At 42.4% G+C, this 26,291-nt stretch overlaps 1 protein-coding gene across 1 annotated transcript; it reads left to right on the forward strand.

Annotated features, from left to right (window-relative positions):
- Window positions 1-209: 209 nt before the first annotated feature.
- On the forward strand, window positions 210-25,181 carry LOC121273553 (beta-1,3-galactosyl-O-glycosyl-glycoprotein beta-1,6-N-acetylglucosaminyltransferase 3-like). Its single transcript, XM_041180725.1, has 7 exons — window positions 210-352; window positions 12,376-13,066; window positions 14,438-14,955; window positions 17,016-17,079; window positions 17,507-17,540; window positions 24,623-24,817; window positions 25,105-25,181. Exons 1-7 carry the CDS (start codon window positions 210-212, stop codon window positions 25,179-25,181), a joined length of 1,722 nt encoding a protein of 573 aa, XP_041036659.1.
- The last annotated feature ends 1,110 nt before the right edge of the window (window positions 25,182-26,291 follow it).

Raw genomic sequence — 26,291 nt, forward strand, 5'->3', positions numbered from 1 at the left:
CATTTCCCATCCAGCAACCCCTACCCCCAATCTGTCTCCGTCTTACCCTCTGCTGTTATGTCCCCCCCAAGCCCCGCCCCTGTCTCATCTGTTCCTGTTGGTCGTGTCTCCTGTGCTCAGCTTTGGCACAGCTCATGCTCCTAGATGTCAATATTTAGCAGTTATGGTGTTAAAGGGAGCTGAAAGCTCCATTTACTGACCTCTAAGACATGGATGAACTGAAGCTCACCAGGTGTGCACCACTTACATACAGTAGTAAAACAGAGGTGACAGAGAACAGGGATAACCAAAAACAAGTGGTCGATAAAGATCTATTTTCAGACCTTAACTATTCACGACATTCATTGAAGAGGTACATGATTGGATAGAAATCTGCAAGCCCAAATTTGATGATGGTAGAAATCTGTTATTGTAAGCAATGTAGAGGGAAGCATAACATGACAAATGAATTGCACAATGCAGTTCTGGAAAGGTGAGTCAGATCAGTTTTGGGAGGCTAAATCCTATTGCAACATTTCTAATAGTGACAAAGGAAAATTGAGACCTCCATTTTTGAGATCTACTGAGAGTTGCAGAAATTGTGGTCAGAGTCCTTCCAATCTCTCTCTGAGGCCCTTCAACAGGCTTGGGTATTTAGCCAAAGAAACAAGGTTGGTTATGTACGGAAATCATTTAAAAAAGTAATGTACAGGTCCAAGATACAATCAAATATACGAATGGAAAGTTCAACTTCATATACAGAGAATCTGAATACAAGCAGGCAGTTGTCATTCTCCAGCTACAAAAAGTCTTGCTTAGGCTGCACCTCTATTTATCCATCTGGCTCATGAGCATTCAATATAAATTCTTCTCTATTAGTTCACCTTCTGTTGCTGAATTCTGTATATAAGAATTTTATCATAACATAGCTCAGTCAAGCATGCTTATGTTCCAAACCCCTCTCCCTTTCTGCATTTCTTCTATGCTCCCCTCCACTACTACCTACCTCTTTGATCTAACTTTTAGTTCCCTGTCTCACTATGTCCTTATGTGGCTCAGTGTCGCATTGTGTCTGATAATGCTCCTGTGAAGTGCCCTTGAGCGATGTTTTACAAGTAAAAGACATTATGTAAAGGCAAGTTTGTTGTTGTTGTTCCAGTGCTATCAGATAGCCCTTTATTAATACTGCTGTCCACAAGTGTTTCCCTTTCCTCTCAAATTGTTACAAATTGTAACATTACACTCTGAGTCTTCTGAAAACCATGATCCTGGCTGGAAACCAAGGCATACCTCTCATGGTTCTGACTTTCTAAGAATTGCCTGGAGGACCTGTTGATTCACAGGGAATCATTGGGTGATGCAACACAAAAGGAAACTATTTAGCCCATGGTGTCTGTGCCAACTCTTTGCTCATGTTAGTCGATTGCTCACTTGCCTGCTCTTTCTCTATGGGATTACATTTTCTCCTTCATATATTAACCCAATTTCCTTTTGAAGGTTCTGACTGAATCTATGTCAAATATCTCTGAAGACAATGCATTCAGATCCTGATAACTCATTGTTTTAAGAAAACCTCACATCAGTTTGACAACTGAGTGTCAAATACATGAAACCCAGTCCAAGCTCTTTTTATTGTGTATTGAATCATGTTTGTTCAAAACAGGTGACCTTAACTCTTACCATTTGAAAACAACAGCTACTCTCCTGAAAAGGGGATGTGTTCTCTCTCCATCAGTGCTTTCTTGCCCTGATCGGTCTTCCCCCCCTTGAAAGGCTGCTCTGACCCATCCACACTTCAGCCGATATCGGAAATCTGAGCTGAAAAACTGCAAAAACGGTCGCATCACAGAAATCTCTGTGTCCCTGTCAATACGCACCGCGTCCATGCTGACTGGAAGATCTGGGGCCGATGAGGAGACATTGAGCTGATTAAGATTATATCTGCTGGAGCTCAGAAGAATAAAAGGAGATCTTATAGAAACCTATAAAATTCTAACAGGATTAGACAGAGTAGATGCAGGAAAGATGATCCCGATGGTGGGGGAGTGAAGAACCAGGGGTCACAATCTGAGGACATGGGGCAGACCATTTAGGACTGAGATGAGGAGAAATTTATTCACCCAGAGAGAGGTGAGCGTGTGGAGTTCATTACCACAGAAAGTAGTTGAGACCAAAACTTTGTATGTTTTCGAGAAGGAGTTATATATAGTTCTTAGGGATCAAAGGATATGGGGAGAAAGCGGGAGCAGGCTATTGAGTTGGATGATCAGTCATTATTATAATGAATGGAGGAGCAGGCTCATAGGGCCAAATGGCCTACTCCTGCTCCTAGCTTCTATGTTTCTATGTTAAGGACTTTGCGGGATCAGCTGAGAAGGGTTAGTTTTTGTCATTTCTGGTGCCTTTGTTGGTTCCAGCTGGTTTCTTTGGTGTTATCCTTGCTGTTCTCCAATGATTTCACAAATGGCTTCCTCGGGCATGTCAGAAGGCAGTTAAGGGTCAACCATATTGCTGTACATTTGGGATTTGAACTCGCTTGTCGAGAACATTATCCTGACCTCCGGCTTTAGAGCTCAAAAGCATTGCCACTGTGCTACCATTCCCTATGATTTAACAATGCAAATCACAGATTAAAATGCAAACTTTCTTCCTGTTGCAATTGGAACTGAGCCTAAAGTTCTGTTCGTCTGTAATGTGCCAATACAATTCACACGCAAGGTAGGAGACACCCACTCTGATGACAGAACAAGGTGGGGAGGGTGTGTACATGGCATCCCGGAGTATTATTGCACAGCTATGATGTATCACTGAACATTTCCTGCAGTGTTTTCACCACCAGAGCAACACAGTGAATACCGGCTCTGACAATTTCGGATGAGAATCAGGAGTGACTGCACAAGGTAAGTCCCAACAATGCACTGACTTCTCTAAAAATAGCCGGATGCAGCCAATCACGGTTTGTTCATCGACCACTGCAAAGCCAACGTGAAACAAAAAAATCAAAAATGGACACAATTGTGATTATATTATCGTTCAGCTTAATGAAGGTATTTAATCAAAGAAATATACCGGCAGTTCAGGTATTAGTGCGTTTGTATTTCTGAATTTCTATCATCGATTGTGAGCAAAGCCAACTCTGGGCGAAAACCCGAATGTTTGGTTCGCAGCATCTCCTGCTAAATGGAAACTCTATCCAGATACAAGCTATTGTTCTTGGCAGAATGTTCCTCTTATTCAAGATAGGATATTGATGCAGATTGAGGACCAATAGATGTGAAATGATCAGAGAGTTCGTTAATTTCTATATTATACTCCAACTAAATATCTCTTGAGCAATGCTTGGGATTTATGATTCCAAACATCTGTGTCGATATTACCATAGCGGATCAGTCCCTTGTATTTCATATATTACTGCCAGTTCTAAACATGAAATCATCTTCCCTTTTCAAGCGCAAATTTCTAGTTGCTACACCAAGAAAATGGGATATTTGCAAGTGCGATTTATGATGCAAGCATTGCCCAAGAGAATGTGATGTGACCCAGTAGTTTTAGGCAGAAAAACAGTAAGCAGTTGACCAATATGAGGAAGAGGTTGGGGGCATTAAGATACAACGTCTGTTTAGACTGTTTGGTACAAGATATCATCTCGGTAAAGGAACTGAAGCCAGCGCAAGGAACGGCCACACGAGGCTAGTTAGATTTCCAATTAAATTCGTTGTTCGTGCACAATAAGTAAATTTCATGATGTCTCAACTTTCATGTAGTACCATCTCTTAATGCTGACCAGCTGCTTGGGAGCAAACATTGCAATGATACCGATTTCAACACGACTTTAAAATAATATTATTACGCCTTAAAGGATCACATTGATTTTCACTCATGGGATGTGGGCGCCATTTGCAAGGCACACATTCTTTGCCCACTCCTTAAACTGTTACAGTCGGTATGAGAAAGATACTCCCAAACTGTGTTAGGTAGGGATTTTCCCAGCGACAATACAGGTACAGTGCCTTGTCTCGGGCTCTAGAACCAGGGGACGCAGTCTCAGATTAAGAGGTAGGACATTTACAACTGTAATGAGGAGGAATTTCTTCATTCAGAGGGTGTGGAATCTTTGGAATTCTCTACCCCAGATGCTGTGGAGGCTCAGTTATTACGTATGCTCAAGGCAGTGATCGATAGATTTGTAGCTACTAAAGATAACAACGGATAGAGAGACAGCGTGTGAGAAGTGTCATTGAGCTGCAAGGCCAGCCATGAGCTGGTTCAATAGCAGATAAGGCTGGAAGGGCCGAATGGCTTCTTCAAAGAATCATAGAATGGTTACAGCACAGAAGGAGGTCATTCAGCCTATCGTGTCTGCACTGGCTCTCTGAATGAGCAGCTCATTTCGTGCCTGCTTTCTCTCTGCAACGCTGAACATTGTTTCTTTTCAAATAATCACTAATTCCCTCTTGAAAACCTGAGGTGATTCTGCCACCCACAGAATCTCAGGCAGTTCATTGCTGAGTCCAACCTCACGCTGTGTGAATAAATTTATTTTTCTCATATCATTTTGCTTCTTTTACCAATAACTAAGTCTGTGTCTCTGGTCCTCGAGCATTTTGCCATTGGGAACAGTTTCTCCCTCTCTACCCTGTCCAGGCCCCTTCTTTTCTCCAAGGAAAAGAGTCCCAAATTCTAACTAAGTTTCTCAACCCTAGAATCATTCTCATAAACCTCGTCTGCACTCTCTCCAATGCCTTATACCCTGGTCCTATTTCCTGTGGTGCGAAGTGTCAGACAATGTTCCTCTCCCGGACGACTTCCATGGCGACCTCTAATGTGTCATCCTACAGACTTCATTTCCTGTCCCTCACTGTATGATAAATCTTGTAATGGGTTGTTGTGTGCCAGCCAGAGCGTTGTACATGTTGAGTGGAAACATATGAGATGGTCCACAAACACTACTCTTAGGAAATTGCACCAAATCAGCACTGAGTGCTAAAGCAATGGCTTTCTGTTAAGTGCTTTTAGGTCAATTCAACTTACAGCAACAGGGAAAAATTGCTAAATAAGCACTTTCAAACACAATTCACACTGCACCCATTAAGTGCCATTTTTCACCATTTAGGAAAAATAACCCTCAACAAGTTTTATCTGACTGGAGTACTCGCTGAAAAGTTCACAGTACAAGCTGGTCTATATTATCCACAAGGTTGTGAGCGGGAACCGATTAAAATCCCTGAAGAGGAAACAGACAGCTGGCCTGTGATTGATTTTTTTTTTAAATGAAGACTCTCAGCGTGATAACCCAGCCGAACTTCCCGGCTGCGCTCAGTGTAATTTCACATGTCGGGTATTACGTTGTTGAATTCCAGGCGGGTTGATGCAATTTTTACACGCCCTGTTTTAACATAAATTGAAAGTGAACTTTGTCCCTCTCTAACAGAACATATTTTAATAATTAACATTGTTTATGGCAAGCAACATTCTCAGAATGAGGAAGTAATCCTGATTCCTGTAACAAAACCTTGTTTTACTGAGGAGATTTATTAAAAAAAGCTGCAATAAACTGGAGCAAATGCTTCCTCATGCAGTCGGATACGAACCTATATTATAGACGCAAACAGAAAAAGTACACAGTGCCCTGTCCGAGTGAAGGTGGGTTGTGGCGGTTGGGGGTGCCGGGGGTGGGTGTTGAGGGGTATGTGCTGGGGATGGGGTTGGGTGTGGATTGGTGAGCGACGGAGTGTGGAAGGGTCAGGGTGGGGAGGTGTCAGAAGATCAGAGAGTCAAAGAGTTAAAGGCTTCCCAGGCAGGCATTGTGTAGGTGGAATGTGCATAATCAACTAGGGTCCCCTGGGTCAGTGGGGTGCTGGTTTGGGACAGTGTAAAGAATCTGTGTCTAGAGAGCCATGTCAAAAATAAGGGCAAGTGTCTGAGTGAATAGCAATTTCGAGTGCGGGGCAGGGTGAATGGGATACCCATATACGACTTTGCCAATGGGTTATATTTGAGGGGCTGGGCCAGTAGAGTTCATATATGGGGCTTGATAAGTGGGATGTGGATGCTGAGGCTGTGTCAGTGCTCTGTGTGTGTGAGTTTAGGACAATGGGGTGTGGATGAGATTTTGGGTCATTGGTTCGTGGTTGTGAATCTGAGAAAATGATGCTTGATGCAAGTCTGGGTGAGTTGGGTTAGGCTGCCTCCTTAGATCGTGTAATTGTCATGATGGAGGTCATTGTTAAGATTTTAGAGTCCATTATTAAGGATGAGACTTCAGAATATTTGGAAGTGCATGGTAAAATTAGGCAAAATAAGCATGGTTTCATCAAGGGGAGGTAATGCCTGAAAAATCTGTTAGAATTCTTTGAGGGGGTAACGAGTAGGTTAGAAAAAGGAGAGCCAATGGATGTTATCTACTTGGACTTCCAGAAGGCCTTTGACAAGGTGCTGTATAGGAGGCTGCTCAGTAAGATAAGAGCCCATGGTGTTAGAGGCAAAGTACTAGCATGGATAGAAGATTGGCAGTCTGGCAGGAGGCAGAGAGTGGGGATAAGGGAGTCCTTCTCAGGATGGTGCCAGGTGACTAGTGGAGTTCCGCAGGGGTCAGTGTTGGGACCACAACTTTTCACTTTATACATTAATGATCTAGATAAAGGAACTGAGAGCATCCTGGCTAAGTTTACAGATGATACAAACACAGTTGGAGGGACATGTAGTATAGAGAAGGCAGGGAGGCTGCAGAAGTATTTGGACAGCTTAGGAGAATGGACAAAGAAGTGGCAAATGGAATACAACGTGGGGAAGTGTGAGGTCATGCACTTTGGTCAGAAGAATAGAGTCATAGACTATTTTCTAAATGGAGAGAGAATTCAGAAATCTGGGGTACAAAGGGACTTGGGAGTCCTAGTCCAGCATTCTCTTAAGGTTAACTTGCAAGTTGAGTCGATAGTTAGGAAGGCAAATGAAATGTTGGCATTTATTTCGAGAGGACTAGAATATAAAAGCAGGGATGTGCTGCTGAGGCTTTATAAGACTCTGTTCAGACCACATTTAGAATATTGCGAGCAATTTTGGGCCCCGTATCTCAGGAAGGACGTGCTGGTCCTGGAGACCTTCCAGAGGACGTTCACTAGAATGATCCCAGGAATGAAAGGCTTAACATATGAGGAACATTTGAGGACTCTGAGTCTATACTCGATGGAGTTTAGAAGGATGAGAGGGGATCTGATTGAAACTTACAGAATGCTGAAAGGTCTGGATAGAGTGACGTAGGGAAGATGTTTCCATTAGTAGGAGAGACTAGGACCCGAGGGCACAACCTCAGAGTAAAGGGAAGACCTTTTAGAACAGAGATGAGGAGAAACTTCTTTAGCCAGAGAGTGGTGAATCTATGGAATTCATTGCCACAGAAGGCTGTGGAGGCCAGGTCATTGAGTGTATTAAAGACTGAGATAGAATGGTTCTTGGTTGGTAAGGAGACCAAAGGTTACAGGGAGAAGGTGGGAGAATGAGGTTGAGAAACTTATCAGCCATGATTGAATGGTGGAGCAGACACGATGGACTGAATGGCCTAATTTCTGCTCCTATTTCTTATGGCCTTATGGTCTTAAGGCCACTGGATGTGGAGCTAGGTCAATGGCATTGGTGCTGGGTCAGCGTGGGGTGCATCAGTTTGGTATGGTTCTGGGTCAGTGTGGTGTGGGACTGGGTCAGTGATGTGTGGGCCTGGGTCAGTAAGGTGTGGGTCTGGGTCAGTGGGGTGTGTGTCTTGGTCAATGGAATGTGGGGATGGGTCAGTGGCCTTTTGGGTAGGGGAGGTTGGGTCAGAGGGGTACGAGGCTGTGTAGGTGAGGAGTGGGTGTGAGGCTGGGTCAATGGGATATAGGGCTGGGTCAGTGGGTTGTGGACATGGAGCTGGGTCAGTGGGGTGTGGATGCAGGGATGGGTCAGTGGTATGTGGGGCTGGGTCAGTGGGATGTGGGTAAGAGGAGGGTAAGGTCAGTGTGGCGTGAAGCTGCATCGGTGGGGAGTGGGTGTGAGGCTGTCAATGGAATGTGGGGTTGGGTCAGTGGGGTTTGGGTGCAGAGCTGGGCTTTTGTGCTGTGGGGCTGGGTCAACGGGATTTGGGGCTTGTTCTGTGGGATGTGGGTAGTGGGGGTTGGGTCAGTGAGGTATGAGGCTGGGCCAGTGGGGAGTAGGTGTGTGGCTGGGTTAATGGGGTGTGGGGCTCGGTCAATGGGAAGAGGGCATGGGCTGCGTCTGTGTGGAGAGGCAGAGTTAACCTTTTGGGTCAGATATACTGTCAGAGCTGCTAAGCATGCCCAGCACGTTCTGTTTAAATTTTAGATTTACAGCATCCATGGTATTTTTTTCTTTTATTTCAAAAATGGATAGAGATTGAGGTTCTTTCCACTCAAGAGAAAGAAAGTCAATTTGACATTTCTTTCCCTGATAATATTAACGCGGAAAATTTTGTTGAATTTAAGACCATTTTCGGTGAGTATATATGTCCGGTTCAAATGAGGGAAGAGAACCAGCTGGTTACACGGAGAATTATGAGAACAGCCAGAAAAATGGCTCGAGGATGTTGATAGCATTTCTGGCGCCTTGTTTTCTTGATTGTATTCTGAGTGGTATGACTTACAGTTAAATGGGATTTTTCCACCAACTGGATGCATAGTATAAACTATAGGATGGAAAGGTGTCACAGCTCTCCAACGATTTAGGAATTTATTAACTTGTTCCCAGGAAGTGCCAGGGGAGTGGAGTGGAGAGGCAGGTAAAAGGAAGATGTGGAAAAGATTAATGTGAAGGGGATGCTGCTGGTCCTAAACGTTTCAATTCAGAAATTAGCATTTTGGGAACCTTCCATGAGCTGTATCAGCAGCTCTATTTCATTTGTAAATAAAGTTACATTTATTTTGTTCTGATTAAAGCGAAGAGATTTCTCAAAGGACAATTTAGGCTAAATTGTTTGATATTTGCTGTTCTCCTGACGCCATCAGAAAAAATAAAGAGCACTAATTAGGATGGCTAGTGACAAAATCACACTCGGGGCAGGCACTCAGCAGTGATAACATAGGTTATGTGGCTGTTATTTACAAATTCTCAGAAGGCAGAAGTAACGGAAGGCCCTGACATTATTATTCATTGCAGTTTGATAAATATGTATTTCAGTTTATGGTCTAAGCTGCGACATACCAGAAAGTTTAGTTGAAAAATTATGTCCTCAAAAGACATCATATCATGGGACAAAACAAGAACCTTCTTGCCAAAGTCTTGTAAATAAGTGGTCCCATCGCCTCTCTCATTTTGAATATAATAAATGACGAGAATTTAAGAACACAAGAAGCAGGAGTCGGCCATTAAGCCCTTCGAGCCTGCTCTGTATTCAATGAGATCACGGCTGATCTTCGCCTTCAACGTTTTTTGCTGCGCTATCCCCGTATCCCCTGATGTTTTGGCATGCAGAAATCTATCCAGCTCAGTCTTGTACCCAATGACTGACCGTCCACAGCCCTCTGGGTCATAGAATTCCAGAGATATACCACCCGCTGAGTGAAGAAACTCCTCCTCATCTCAGTCCGAAATCCCCTTATACTGAGACTGTGTCTCCTGGTTCTAGTACCACCGCCCCCCTCCCCAGTCACAGGAATCACAAATCAGTTCTGGAAATCAGGAATCAGTTCTGCTGAAGGGTCATGAGGACTCGAAACGTGAACTCTTTTCTCCTCCGCCGATGCTGCCAGACCTGCTGAGTTTTTTTTTCCAGGTAATTCTGTTTTTGTTTAGGAATCACAAAACTACATCTGTCCTGTTGAGCCCTTTAAGAATTTTGCAAGTTTGAACGAGATCACGCATTATTGTTCAAAGCTCCAGGGAATGAAGGCCCAGTCTGCTTCCTTCATTGGACAATCCCTCCAACCAAGGACTTAGCTACGTAGCTAAACAAGTCTATCAGCTATGCATTTGCTGGTGAATTCACTCTAGAATCATAACATTATAGAACGAGACAACAAGAAGGCGGGCAGACGTCCCATCTTACTTCCAATGTCTCTTTAGCAGAAGCTTATAATTAGATACGTCGTCCGCTGTGACCCCAAGGCCAGGGAAAACTAATCCCTTCAAATATTTATCCTTTTTCTCTTTGGGACATTGCTATTAATTCTTCTTCTACCCGCCTTTCAGACGCTGTGATCAAGATAACAGCATCTCACTATTTAAAACATGTTTCTGCATGCTATCTGTTTGCTGCACTAACCATTTTCAGTCTGTGTGGTCCGGCTACCAATCCATCTGGCATTCCAATTATTTTCATTATTTATATTATCAGAATCGTTTGTGGATTTGACACTTTTCTCAGATCGCACCATCACGTTCTCTGCTCTAAGGAAAAAAGCCACAGGTCTCCAGCCCCTCAACAAAACAGGTGTCACGCATCCCCAGCACTATTCTATTAAATTATTTGCACAGCCTCTTCAAGATCCTGGTATCCTTTCTGAAATGTCATCACCCAACTGAGTCCAAAATAGTGGCTGATGAAGTTTTTGGAAAGCTTTGTTGTTTGCGTAACTTAATCATCCAAAACAAAGCAAGGATGTCACAGTTTTTTTTGTTTTTATCAAGGATGTCGTCTGTATGTTGAACCTTGAAAGGTCAACTTCAAAGATCAGTACATCGATGAGACCAACTCTCTCTACTCCAGCACCTTCGCACCATTGACTTTAACTCCTCTTCTTCCCCACAACATGCATCATTTCAGACTTTGCTCTGATAAATCTTATCTGCCTTGTTTCTGCCCACCACCTCTATGTTTATATCCCACTGAAGTTTATGTTATCCGCCTTATTGCTTACTCCATTTCGGAGTTCCGTGTTTTCTGCAACCTTTTAAATTATGCCCGAGAGACTTTCGCCTGGTAATCAATGCCTATTTAAAAAGTCAATGACTCTATTATCGGTACCTGGAAAAAATCACTCTATATCTACCACCAACATAAAAAGGCTTGTCATCACTGCTCTGTGCCTTCTGTCCATTAACTATTTTTGTTTTCATCACTGCCTTAATCCCATGGCCTTAATTATGCAATTCGTTTCATTACATGGCACTGTAACAAAGCCCTTTTAAAACTACAGAAGGACAATATATGCCATTCCAACTCCATCAACATATCCCAAGATGTCATCAGGGGCAGGACGAATGGAATTTACTGACCGATGGGCAGCCAGTGTAGAGGGGGAGTTGTTATGACAAAGAGATACAACTGTACGACCAGAGGTGCAGGACAGAAGGACTGCTGCACTGTTGGCAAGGGGCTCTATCAAAGGGCTATTGACATGGTCAGAGTTGCGACAGTGGCGGGCATTAAGCATATTATCCTGGAGCGAAAGCAACAATATCGGAAAGGCAGTATTGATGGAGATCAGACCTGTCGGCTGGCAGGACTGAAACACTTCCTCACAATCAGAAGGGCAGCACTGAGGGAATGCTTCAGTTTGTAGTTGTGTGATGAGGACGTGCTGCAGTCTGGGACGGTCGATAATGAGTTGAGCTGCACTGCCGTTAGTTCGTTACAGAGGTGCCTGGTGCAGCCCTATGGACGCACTGAGTACCGCAGAGGCAAAATTACAGAAATGCTTAATTAGCTTTGAAACCGTTTTGGGATGGGCAAAAGCCGCATCCGCGCTATATGAATGCAATTATGCCTATATTACATCTCTCATATTTGACATTAAATTACACGAGACTTGACTTTATTAAACTATTGTCACTTCTGTCCAATTTATTGGATAGGACCTGGACTCTATTTGCAAATACCCTGAGATTCCTGCTGTTTCTCTGAGAAATGTTTGAAGGAAAGGCCTGAGACGCGGAACAGAAAATATAGAATGTTGGAACTGTACACTTATTGACGCCAGTCACAAGAGGGAGAAACCAATTGTTACCCGGATTTTTATGAATGAAGGATCGAATCTCTGTGATAAAGAACTGAGACATTGAGCATACCAGAAATTCAAAGAGCAGCGAAAGTGAGAGTGTGAGAGAGTGTCTAACCAAATACAAAGGCTCATTAGACCAGACACAAAGATCGGGTGGGACCTGTCGGCGCCGGTGGTCGGTTGAATCCCGATGAATGAACAGCTCCTGATTGCAGACCGGAACATCACTTTTCAATTCATTAGTGTCTTAAATTTCGACGCACAATTTATTCAAATTGCTGAATAGCCGTTTTTCAAGAGAAAAAATTGCTGATTGTACATCTGAATATCAACTATATCTGGTAATCCGGTTTGATAATTATCTTCAAAATACCTGTGGAAGAAGAACAAGAATGTTGGATCAGCCTGTTTGCTGGCCACTACACCGGAAATATATCCTAAGCGGTCTCTTAGCGACTTTTCTTTGTAGTGCTTTTCATTGGAGAGGAAATTCAATCACAAATTACTGGAAACTAGTTAAACAAAAATCAGGTTACGATGTGCGATATGGATCCTTGGATCTGGCAGAAAAGAACTTGAGTTGTTGGAACAAAATTAGTGGTGACCCTGAAACTATTGAAGAGGCTATTTTAAACTCGATCACTATCACAAACAAGCATAAAACCGTCACTGAAACAGATTATTTAGCAATGACGCAAGACTGCGACAATTTCGTTAAAAACCGCACATATATCACTTTCCCGTTAAGTAACGAGGAACGCGATTTCCCCCTGGCCTATTCCATGGTGATCCATAGCAACATTGAGATGTTCGAGAGGCTCCTAAGAAGCATTTATGCTCCACAGAACGTGTACTGTGTCCACGTGGACAGGAAGTCTCCGAATCCATTTCACTCCGCAGTCCAGGCCATTGCTTCCTGTTTCAGTAATGTCTTCATTGCAGGAAAATTAGAATCGGTGACATACGCCTCATGGTCCAGAGTTCAGGCTGACCTGAACTGTATGGAAGAGCTGCTGCAGAGCCCTGTCCCGTGGAAATACCTCATAAATGTTTGCGGACAAGACTTTCCAACGAAAACCAATTGGGAGATAGTCAACAGTCTTATGGCCGGGAACGGCTCAAATATTATGGACTCAGTAGCCCCGCCAAAGTACAAAAAGGTAAATGGATCAGCTCATGTCATACATCTATCCAGTGTCCAGTTGTCCTTCTAACCACCCAACCCTCATTCAATCCCCCTCTCCCTCTCTCTCTCCCTCCTTCTCGGTTTTCTCCAAATTATCGTTGCTTTTTTGAGCACAGTCATTTGTTCAAATCTGGAAAGGACCACTCTGGAAACTGTGGAAGCAGTTTAATATAAGGAACAAGAGTGCAAGACATGTTTGCCATATTGGATGATTAAAACGTGCTGATCGGTGGGTTGCAATGACACAAGAGCATAATTAAAAGGGGGAGTAGAAGACTACGTAGCTCATCGAGCTTGTTCAACAATTAAATATGATCATAGCTAATCCTGGAATTAAAATCCATTCTTTTTCCCGCTGTCCATATCCTGTAATTCCCGGAGAATCCAGAAATATAATCTATCATTGCCTTAAATGTATTCAACGATGATTCATCCACAGCCCTCAGGAGCAGAGAATTCCAAAGATTCACAAGATTTTGAGTGAAGACATTTCTCCTCATCACAGTCCAAAATGATTAGGTCCTTATACTGGGACAGTACCCCTTGTTTTGGCGCCGTATTAAAAGCTTTTTGGAAATCCAGGTGTACTAGACCCACTGGTTCCCCTTTATCTACCCGACTCGGTGCATCTTCAAAAAACTCATCTCAATTTGGCAACCACAATTTCCCTTTAGTATAACCAGGGTGATTTTTTTCTAATCATACTCTGCTTTTTCCAGAGAATTGTTAAGACTTCCTTCATAATGCGTCCCAGCATTTTCGCATCAACCAACGTAGTCTAGCCGGCCTGTAGCTCAGTATTTTCTCTTTGTCAGGTGCAGCACACGGTTTCTGAAACTAGCTGCTGCATGTGCTCTTGCTTTACTTACACTGCATTGGCCTGATTTGCACATGGAAACAGACCACATCATTGCTCACAAATGTGGCCGCTGGTTTGGACATAAGAAAGCAAAAGCGATGTTCTTTTAGTTATTTCCAGGCCTCTGAAGGCCTGGCAAGTTGATAGTTACTGTTTTTCCTTCTTTAAAAAAAAATAAACGCTTGCCTTCCAATTGCCGTCTAATTTCCTTCGTTTATTTCACATTCCTGAGCTTCCCTGGTGACACCTCCGCATCATTCCTCTCCAATAGCCCATTACCAACAGTGCACTGTGCCACCGCCTTATTGTTTCTCCTTTATTTCCACTTTTCAATCACTCGCTATCAACATGACCTATGCATGTTTCATAAACAGAAAAAAGTAGATGAAATTTAAAGCAATTGAGATAATGAAAGTTTGTAGTTGCTGCTGTTATTTCCGATGTGGTTGGAAAATAAGAAAAGTTTCTCTTTGTGTTGATTTTCAGAGAAGATGGGAATTTCATTATGAAATCCGTAACGGTGTCGTCAGAACTCGGCAAAAGAAGAGTCCCCCACCCATAAGCAGTCCCATGTATGTGGGGGGTGCCTACATTCTTGTCACCAGAGAATTTGTGAGGACTTTGTTTGTGAACCCGGAAATCCAAGCGTTTTTCAAGTGGTCCGAGGACACCTACAGCCCCGACGAACACATCTGGGCAACCTTACAGAGGATGCCTGAGATACCCGGCTCCATACCGTACACTCCAGGACACCAGAAGAGTGAGCCAGCTGTTACCCGAGCAGTGAAGTGGTCTTTTGAGGCTGGTGATGTAGCGAAGGGAGCCACATATCCGCCTTGCACAGGAAGGTACCGCCATCTTATTTGTGTTTATGGGTCTGGAGATCTACCCTGGATCCTCCAACAGGAACGTCTGTTCGCGAACAAGTTTGATCCGCAAGTGGACAACACAGCTGTGCAATGCTTGGAGGAATATCTCCGATACAAAGCGTTTAATGAAACACGGTATTAAGAATGAATGGGTGTAAATGAACTTAACGAAGAATGCAGGATTGTAACATAGAATAAATTATTAAGTAAACCTGGGTCAAAATCTTGGAACTCAATTCCTATTAGCGCGGTGGTTATACATAAACCATGTGGTCTGCAGCGGATCAAGAAGGCGGCTCACCATCACCTCCTCAAGGACAGTTAGAGTTCGGCAATAAATGCTGACCTAGCCGGCGATGCCCACACTCCGTGAAACAATAATGAAAGCTGGAGATTTCTCATCATTAGGGCTGTAGCAGTGGAAGTATCATTCACTCAAACTGGAGAATTCCCAGGAACTGAATCCTTCAAGTGAAATATATTATTCACAACTACAGTACCAGAAATTCCTATGTTGTACATCAAAGCAATCCAAAGCTGTTGTGGCATATATATCAGAGAGGTTGTTCTGTCCGCATGTCTGGAACTAAATGCACTTTAATATACGAAATCATTCGTCTATTTTTATAAAAGCCTTAGGTATAAAAATAATCTTCTTCGTAGATGTTCTCAGTGATAATACAACGGTACATATTTTATCATTGGGCTCTCATACCATTCACGCTCTCTTTATATTTAAATATATTTGATGCATTGCTTCCAATGCTCGTCATCTTTCATTGCTTTTTGAATTACGGATTTTCTATTATAAATGCGTAAACTCATTTTGATATGGGAATTAACTGTAATTATCTCACAATATAACTTGAATTTTCGGCTTTGGGGTCTTTATTCTATCGACAAGTCACGACTCAATCATTTCTTTCATCTTTTCCTCTCTTCTGATGGGAATCGACTTTCAGAACAATGCTGACGACATCTTGCTCACACACCTGCACGTAACGACAATTTATATAGACCGTTGTAATTTAATTCCGCAGCAGTCAGAAATGTTTTGATTACGATTATGATCATTTGTGTCGAGTGTGAATTGTGTTGTATGGAGATAAATACAAATTTATTCTGCACCTGCATGAATATAGCATAACCAGCGTGAAAATGAGGATCAAACAAATTTGTGGTGAATCGATCGAGCACCGGAAGAGAATCACGTGCTGCACTCTGGGTTTTCGGCGCACAGCTTCATACATTCGAAAGCCAGTGATTTTTACCGCCTAGAAACAAGGCATTATTTCCGTTGTTTAGCCTGCTGTCTGCAAAAAAATGTTAGATTGTTAGCACCGTCCCATCGCTTTATTTTTCATGGTTCATTTTAGTTTTAGTTATTTCTTTGATTAATTATTTTGTGACTCTTGCCTCCAACATTGCTTCCAGCAAGGCATTCCTTCTAATATGCGTTGCTTGTTTCTTTGGATATGAGCGTCGTGGGCCAGGCCGGAATTTATGAGAAATTCCAGATTGCCCTTGAGAAGGTGGTGCTAATCTGTCTCCTTAACAAATGCAGTCCATCCAATTTACAGCCATCCACAGTGCGGTTAGAGAGAGAGAGAGTTCGGAGATGTTTGGCCGAACAAAAACGAAGGAGTGAAATTTCCAGTCAGAATGTTCCGTGGCTTGAAGGGTGTCCTCCAGGTGCTGGTTTATTATGGGTCTTCTATCTTTGCATTTTCTTACTGTCATGGGTGGCGGTTTGGAATATTCAACCGAAGGTGAGATTCTGCAGAGCATTTTGCAGATAGAATTCATTTCTCCCATTGTGCGCGATGGTTCAGGCGCGCGATGTGGTGCCTTATCAACTAGCCTGCTTTGTCTTGGCAGGGATCGAGTTTCTTAGGTGTTTCTTCGAGATTTAAACTTTCTAGAAAGAGAAGTGAATCCCATCAGATGCCTGGTGTGTATTTTGTAGACAGGCTTTGGGGATTCAGGAGGTGAATTAATTCCGCAGATTTTCCAAACTCTGACTTTCTCCTGCGGCCGCGGTATTTATATGATTCGTTCAGTTCAGTTCCTGGTCAATGGCAACTCCAGGATGTTCTTGATGAGGGTTACAACGGTTTTAGTTCCGTTAAACAGCCCAGGTGCTTCAATGATTTCTTGTTAAATGGCAATTTTCTGATACTTGTGCACCTTCTCAGTTACCAGGAGGGCCGGGGGAAGGCGGAGGGTCAGATGTGGGTCCAAGAGTCGGAAATTCGGAGGGTCAGGAGCGAGTCAGAGTAACGGCCAAGAGGTAGTCGGGAATGCCAGTTGGGGATTCGGGGCTCAGCTGTATAGTTACCGAAAGTTATCTGGATCTCTCTGAAGTCTCCAAAATTAACTCAGGCTTGGAGACGTTTTCATAGAGCCCCGGATGGAGGGGTGTTTCCCATGAGTAGTTGAAACTTCCTGGGTCATCCCCATCCTTGTGTTGGGACTTCCGATGGGTCTTTTAGCGCTTCTTCTTGAGGTACCGCTGAGGTATGGCCATCCGGAGACCAGAATATCTGGGCCAGTGTGTACTTTCTGTCTCTTGGGGAGTGTGGAACATGAAATGCAATTTAGTTTGGTTCCTGGTGCCCCTTCAGATCCCCCTGTGATAAAAAAAAATAATTTGACAATTAACTTGAATTAATATTGTGTTCTCCAGTTCATCTCCGAATTAACGCTGGGTCGCAGTGTAAGTAGGTGTTGGTGCAGAAACTGAGAAGCTGCAAAATGAGTGATGTGGAATCTGCGATATAAAGAGGGGCGTGATGTAACCACATTTCTGCACTTTACTGATGTATGGAACAAACTATCCAGGGCACCAATAGCAATTAAAGAAAAAACTGCCGTATGTATTGAAGAGCAAAATGATGAGTTTTGTTCCATTCTCTACACTTGGATCCTTGCGATTCATTTCATTCCTGCGTCTACTGCGTATTCACTGTTTCACAGTGCGATATTTTGTTTCCAAGCTCTTAGAAGGAATTGGCATAAGCTTATCAACAGTGAAGAAGATTGTGAGATAGACATACACATTAGGGCTTGCATAAAGGAGGGAGTGAATATGTCTACATACAGGAGTATTGAGACGAATTAATACTGGAAATATATCACACCAATATGGAATCCGTGGCAACGGTAGGGAGATCGGACCCTGCCGTTCCTGCAAGGTTATATATTTGGAGAGGCCACACTTTCATTGGGAATGAGCACATTCGCGATCAAATTAACTGGAATGGAGAGAAAAGAATGAAAATAAATTAGTGAATAGGCTTGCGACTAAAGCAACAGCTTAACGAGATCGGGAGTGAGGTCTTTATTACTGCAGAGGAAGTGCACACTAATTTATTGGCCAGGGTTCTACTTTCCTACACAGAAACATTTGTCACACAATTTAAAAAATGAATTGGGAATTTGTTTGGAAACTAGCTGAAGTCAGCACATGATCCGCTGGATGTGCCAAGTGAGGCCGCAGTGTGGGTGCCGAAGAGAGCAGGCATTTTATGGAGTTAAATAAAACAATGCATTAAACTGGGAGCTGGCTCTATACTGAAGGCTTGAATGTTTGAAGGCATGGAGAGATGCAGACAATTTGTTGCTCTAAGTTGACGGAGCCTACAAGAGTTCAAGAAAAAAAGAAATCACACAGAACTGCAGTGACGACGCTGAAGATTTGGATCAGGTGGGACAAGAAAGTTTGACTTCAAGATCTTGAGTGAAATTTTAAGAAATACAAGTAAGAAGGCCTAACAGGATTTGCGAAGAAACGCACGCAGGTGATCTGGGAAGGTGGATAGACTGAAGCAGCCTATAATAAGGCAGAGGATAGATTTCAATGCTAGCAGAAGCTGAGATACACAATGAGAGACTGTAGCAGTGTGTTAGAGGAAATAACAATTACAGATCTCAGCAAGACAACAATGTCACTTTCTGTTTACTGGTGTGAACTGGTTGGATGTTCCATGTGCCCATTAAATCATTTTGTTCATTCAATCAAAGTTAAATTAAAATGTATGGATAAAATAAACGTTTCTGAATTAAGCAGATATTTATCTTTAAAACAGTGCAGAATCCTCATAATTCAATATCAAGACATGGCCGATACTTTCTCAATTTATTTGAATTACGTTATTATTTTTTTGCTCACAAATCAGTAAACTCACCAGAATAAATTGAGCACCTGATAATGATAAACACATTCTGGAAGTACAATACATCTCAAAAAAATTGACAAATTGTCAGAGCAATTCAAACCATTCTGCTTATCATAATTTTCCTGAAGTTTCAGCAGTTCATTCTGATGAACTATTATCAAAGCTGCCTCTCACAATCTTCTCACTTTCCTTCTCGCCATCCCTCTATTTTGCTTCAGTCTCTTTCTCCATTGCTCCTCTTCCTATATATCCACACTACCATTCTCAACTATCACTTTCACATCTGTTTCAATACTCATATTCTGTTCACTAACCCCGTGTTCAGTGATCCCATTCTCAGCATCAACTCGTTCAATGGTGAAGCTTCGGTTAATCGTTAATTGTATCAAAATCGACCGAGTCTCCATATGGTCACCTCCACTATTCACTTCATCTGCAATGCATGGGATAAAATAATGTTTTCTAAACAGATCTCACAATAATTGAAAATCCATTTCATACAATAACAAAGTTTAGGTGTGGAATTGTTCGAAAAATGAAACACCAGTGCAATTACTGTTATGTTGAATCTGTAGATAAACAGAACGGCCCACGATTTTAACAGCTGTACTGCAAAGTGACCCAACATAACATCAAAACATTTATTTTGTAATGTAGCCCAGTAAGAATGTATTCATTGACAGAGAAGCAGTAAATGAGATGTGAAAGCATCAGTGGGCAGACCTCTGAAGTGACGCCATGCACAAAATGAAACGCATTTCCTAACAGTGATAACAAATAAATATATTGAAATCCCAGTTAAAATGCACTTTGAATTGTGAAGAGAGGACTTTGCACTAGCTGCTGTCACGTTGAGACCATGAGCTGTCTCAGTTTCAATCAATGAAAATACATTTAGTAAAATATTCTGGGAGAGTTTCATTGCACATCATGAAGCTAATAACGGCTTCTGATTGTCTGAGAACTGTTCTTAACCCAGACACTTGACTCCAATTTTACAGTACAGGAAATATTCCAGTGACTGCGCTAGGTTTGGATGAAGAAACATATTACAGATATAATGCATCTCATACAACATCGAAAGTCCATAGGGCGAGGGCATTTCACTATTCAACAGAATAATAGGCAGCTGCGAAAAACATGATTGGAGATATAATATTGAGTGAAACAGCACAGCTATCACCGATTTACCACATAGATAACACTGATTTATGTCATTAATAACCAAGATAAGACAGTACCAAGAACACCTATTGCTGCAAGGATCGGATAGTAAATGTAATTTATCCGAATGATTACTGGAAAACCTCGTTCTTTGAGAAGCAATTAATTCTGCTGGTATCCCACCCACAGTTCCGACAGACACTCCGATATGATCCAATGCAAAGGGTCCTGATTGACACAGGAGATGCATCTCCACGGAATCGCTTACATCCATGAACATTGCTAATATTTACACTCAATTGAGCAAGCACATTACATCATCAGTTTTCACTTTGATGTAAATGGTGTGCCGAAAAAAAGTCTCAGTGTCCAGAACATAATCTTCCTCAGACCTCCCTGGTGGATTAAGCAGAAAACTGCAATCAAATAGGACTGATTCAAATAAAAAATGAACGGCTTAATATACTTTTTACAAACAAAGGTCTTGAGAACATTGGATTGTGTCAATGTTAAAGATTTACTGCAGTTTGTACTTAACCCAGGGACCTGGCCGGCCCGATTAGTTCTGCCCCTAAAATTTCCTCATACCTGTGTTTTACACATTGAAATATTAAAGGCCACATTTGGAATTGCAGCCTTGAAATCATTGTGGACAATACAAAAAAAGTTTCCAACTTATATTCAAGTCTTCATTATTTTAATGTAAATATTTTTATATTTACTTCATATAGGTTAATGACCCGAGTTATAGTAAAACACATCCAACTCCTGATTAATTTTCTATTACTCACTCTGCCCAGGCCACCCACCCTCAACCTTCTATCACTACAAACTGAGCTATAACTCTGGTATCCACACCCAGGACTCACAAAGTCCATCTACATAATCTCCACCAAAGTGGCAATAAGGGCCATCCTACTCTCTAAAAAATATACCGCTTTGGATACTATTGGGGGTGGGAGAGGGGGTGGGGGCGGTGGGGGGTGGGGGTATAGCCTCTCAGGGGAAAGCAGCAACAGCCAAGTTTACGGGACCATGGGTGGCTTTCCTGCTCAGAGGGCGGGAGGAAAACAAAAGGCAGGGTTATTGTGATAGGGGATTCAATAATTAGCGCCACAGACAGACGTTTCTGTGGCCACAAAAGTGAATCAAGAATGGTATGTTGCCTCCATGGTGCCAGGATATCATAGAGCGGCTGCAGTACATTCTAGGGAGGGAAGGTAAACAGCCAGTGGTCGTGGTACACATGGTCCCAACAACGTAGGTAAACTAAGGGATGAAGACCCGCAAACTCAGGACAGGAAGTTAGGAGATAAATTAAAATGCAGGACCTCAAATGTAGTAATCTCAGGATTACTCCAAGTACAACAAGAGCAGGAATAGGAGGATAGACCAAATGACCACACGGCTTGAGAGATGGTATAACTGGGAGGGATTCAGATTCTTGAGTCACTGGGACCGGTTCTGGGGAGGGTAAGCCCTGTACAAACCGAATGGCTTGCACCCAGTCAGAGCTGGGACCAGTGTCCTTTCGAGGGTTTTTGCTAGTTCTGTTGTGGAGCATTTAAACTAGTGTGGCAGGGGGATGGGATCCAAGGAGCAGGATCAGATAGGTCAGATTCATTTCAGAAAAAATAGAGGTGGAACATTAGCTTGGGTCGTTGTGATAGACACAGATTTACAGGAGAAGCAACGTTTACAAAGTGCCCAAGCAAGGGGAATTGACGAGGTTAAACATGTTATACTTCAATGCAAGTTGTATTACAAGCAAGAGAGATGAGCTAATGGCACAGGTAGACACATAGCAGCAGGATATCATTACAATAACGGAGATCTGGCTAAAGGAGGGGCAAAACTGATAGCTTAATATCCCTGGGTTTAGAATCTTCAGACACGATAGAGTAGGAGATAAAATGGGAAGCGGGGTAACACTAATGGTTAAAGAATCAATTCCAGTCTTGAGAAGGGATGATATGCTAATTGTTTCAAAAAACGAGGCATTATGGATTGAGCATATGAATAAAAAGGTGCTGTCACACTACTGGTAGTATAATACAGACCTCCAAATAGTCAAAGGGAGATAGAAGAACAAATATGTAGGCAAATTTCTGCTTGTTACAACAAGAGGGCAATGATAGTAGGAAACTTCAACTATCCTAATATCAGCTGGGATTCAAACAATTTAGGGAGCACTGATGGAGAAAAAAAAACATGCAGTGTGTCCAGGAAATTTTTTTCAACCAATTCCTGAGAAAACCAACGAGAGGAGATGCAATTCTGGACGATTCTTGGTGAACGAAGAAGGGCAAGTGGCTGAAGTGAAAGTTCGCAACCATATCGGGTCAGCAATCACAATTCAGTTAGAGTTAGCATTACGATGGAAAAAGTCAGAAATAAGGCAGGAGTAGAAGTCTTGAACTGGGGGAAGGCAAATTTTGCAGAAGTGAAAAGGGACTTTGCTGAGGTGGACTGGGCAGCATTCTTGGAAGATTAAACAGTGGAAAACGAGTGGAAAGCAATAAAGAGCTAGATCTTAATTGTACAAAGTAGACATGTCTCCTATAAAGATAAGAGTGGTACTGCCAAATCTAGACCCATCTGGCTGTTTAGAGGAATATAGGGGAAGATCAAACAGAAAAAGAAAGCTTATGAAAGACACAAAGCACTAAGCACTGCAGATAGCCCAGACGAATATGGAAAGTGCAGGGACGAAGTAAAAAAGGTTAATAAGAAAATCAAAGCGAGGGCATGAAAAAAGATTAGCAAGTAAAGTTAAAGTTAACCCAAAGATGCTTAACCAGTACAGCAGAATTCTCGTAGAATATAAGCAATTATGGAGGTTCAAAAAACAAATGTATCCACTCCAGTGAAGCTATATTTTTAAAAATTCTGTCCATAAAAAAAACCGAAGATTTATTTCCATATTTGCATTTTGTGTATTAGTTTTACAGGTTCAGGAAGTTTTCCCACCTAATGAATGAAACAATATGCAGTGGGTTTTGCACTATTACACTGTAGAACCGTCCGGCTAAAGGAAAGCGCCAGGACAGATTGCGCATGCGCAATCCGCCAGCACTGTAATTGTTGACGTGCTTCCGGTCAACGAAAGGAGTTACAATGGTTGGCGTGGTGTCTTTTACCCAAGGAAACAATGGGAGCTCACAGAAAATCAAGGGGCTTCTAGTTGAAGGATAGTGCAATAAAAAGCAACCTGTATGTGCGCAGCAAGTTTACCGTAATAAAACCTCCCAAGGCGTATCACAGCAGCATTATTGAACAGAACCTGGCACCAAAATACATCGGGGGATCTTAAGATAGGTACCTATAAGTGGATCAAAGAATTGAGGTGTAACGAGTGTCTTAAAGGCAGAAATAGAGCCTGAAAGTTTTAGGAAGCGAATTTCAGAGCTAAGGGGCTAAATTGCTGAAGCCGCGGCCACTGCTGATGGAACCATTGAAATTGGGGATACTTGGGTGGTCAAATTTAGAGGCGCACGAATATCTCAGAAGTCTTGGGGACTGGAGGAGGTTTTTGGAGACAAAGAGGGGCCAGGCCATGGAGAAATTTTAAAATAAGGGTGAGTGTTTTAAACGAAATGCATTGATTAACCCGGGTCCAATGAAGGTCAATGGGCACAGGCTGAATGGTTGAAGGGGTGGCAGAGTTTGGATGAAATCAGCTTTATGGAGTATGAAGAGTAGGTAGCTGGGAAGAAATACATTCGCTCAGCAGATCCGATGTGATGAAGGTCGGACTGAGGGTTTTAGCTGCAGATGAACAGAGGCAAGGTCATAGTCGGGCGATGATAAGAAGGTAGGAACAGTGGCGGCCTAGGTATGTACTGATAAACTCTTCTCGGTGTAAAATATGACGCAGAATTTGTGAGAAATCCGCTGCAGCCTCAAGAGTGTTAGCAGGGAGAGGGTGGAATTGATGGCCAGAGAAAGCATTCGTTTTTAAGTAATTTATATTTCATTTTTGACATTTTTACTCATCCAGGCCTGGATACCCGTCAAACTGACAATTTAGAGACAATGGACAGGTAGAGAGAGAGAGAGACGGCTGTCAGGTAGAGTTTGGTATCAGCGGTGTTTGCATCTTCAGCGGATGTTGCTGACATTGACGAGAAGGAGGAGAGGGCCAAACAGGAACCCTTGGGGGACACGACCGGCAGACATTTAGGAGCGTGAAGAGCCGCCATCACAGGATCAGTACCGGGGAAAGGTTGGATTGTTTGTAGAGATTTCTGATCATAGAGCACCCCACTCCTACTCACCGCCTCGCGCCACCGCGCCAGCTGCGCCTCCCCTGCTTGCCCTGGAGCTGCAGCCGCAAGATTCAAACCGCAGGTGAACTGATGCAATTTAGGCCTTTAGTCGGAAAGACATCTGGTCCAATCATTCATATAGATATTTAGAGCGTCTCTAGACATAATTTAAATTGAGATTTGTCGTTTCAGGCACATCTACGAAAACTGTTCCTACTAAAATCAAATATACGTTGTTTCCTTCAGAATTTAAATTCATAAAGCAACAATACTCGTCCACAGCAGAACATGATGAATACCTATGTTCGTTCTATAACTGGACACCCTTACCAAATACAGGACAGAACAGTGATAAACATACACTTTATCTCCAGGTTTCTGTACCAGGTAAGTTTCTTCCATGGAATGTTCACAAAATTCATCTCCTAGATGAAGTATCTTCCGTAATGATGCACTTCCTCAGACACTGGCGGGACTGTTCTCTCGTTCTCTGCTCTCTGTAATTTTATGCAAAATGTTTCCTTCATAATGCTAAATTATACCTTCGTCTCTTACTCTTTGAATGTAGGAACCATAAGATGAGAGAAGGATTTGAACATAAGTTTGTACATGAACAGAATATTCTCTTTTCACACAAACTCAATAATGCTTGTTTCTATGACGCTTTGCTATAGAAGTGACACTATTGCGTCAACAGAAAGAAACTGAGATTTTGTATTACTCGCAGCTAAATTGTAATAGAATTGCATGAACCTCCTCTAATCCCGCAGTACAGTCCCTGCTGCTGTTCTTGTCATACTGGCAAAAACTGCAAATAGTAAAAAAAAATCATCAGTTTTTATTTAAGTTCATTTCAATCATTTCGAAACATCTCAATTTTCAGAATATTGGAAAGGACAGTCTAAAAAGAAAATTGTTTGTAATTCTTGTTTAGTTAACAGAGTAATCGTTAGCTTTACTTCAAGTTTTTTTATTTGTCACTATTTTTTGAATACTTACCCAGGGCGATTTCAGGGCATTCTTCAGTTCTTCTCGAAATTTCGCCTGGGTAGCTGCATACATGCACGTGTTTGTGCAGGAACTCATGTATACCAGCAAATATCCGGTTTCCGTGGCAATAAATTCAGGGTTTGAGTAATCACCTTGATAATAAACAGTGCTCGACAGCCTGGTGGCTGCAAAACTCCCAACAGCTGTTAACCACAAAAATATGAAACTGCCTGATATAGTGAAGAGTAATATAATGGATTTTATTCGGCTCTTAATCTCTGGATCACACTGATTCTCATTGACGACACGCTGGAGTCCCCTGCGGGATCTGTTAGCCAATAAAATACGCCTGACAGTGAAGGAATTAAACAGTACCATGAATGCGAAGGGAAGAAATGGGACTGATAGAGTTGGATTCAGCTGTATAATGACCATGCTGGTGATGTATAAACGGCAGCCGTCGTCCGGCCGCCGCACTGCACCTTGAGAATTATTCATTCAGGTTCATATGAAAACAGAATGGGGACTCCGTTTAAATAGGTCAGGATAGAGAGCGTTACTATAGCCGCGGTCGCTGTTCTCTTGGTGCAATATTTCTCTTTAAACCTCTGACAGCAGATCGCCACAAATCGGTCAAAGATAGATGAGACTGTGAACCACGATGACATATCCAGGTTGACGAACACTATGTACAGAAGGAACTTACAGACGGCAGTGTAGGACAGAAAGGAATATGGAAAATGATAATTAAATATCAAATGCACTATGACATTAAAGATCATGACCATTGGATCTGCTGCTGCCATGGCCACCGTGTAGACAGAGATACATTTAGAAAGACCGCAATTTGCTCGGGAGAGAATGATAATTA

Source organism: Carcharodon carcharias (genome assembly GCF_017639515.1).
Source record: "Carcharodon carcharias isolate sCarCar2 chromosome 24 unlocalized genomic scaffold, sCarCar2.pri SUPER_24_unloc_5, whole genome shotgun sequence".
Classification (NCBI taxonomy): Eukaryota; Metazoa; Chordata; class Chondrichthyes; order Lamniformes; family Lamnidae; genus Carcharodon; species Carcharodon carcharias.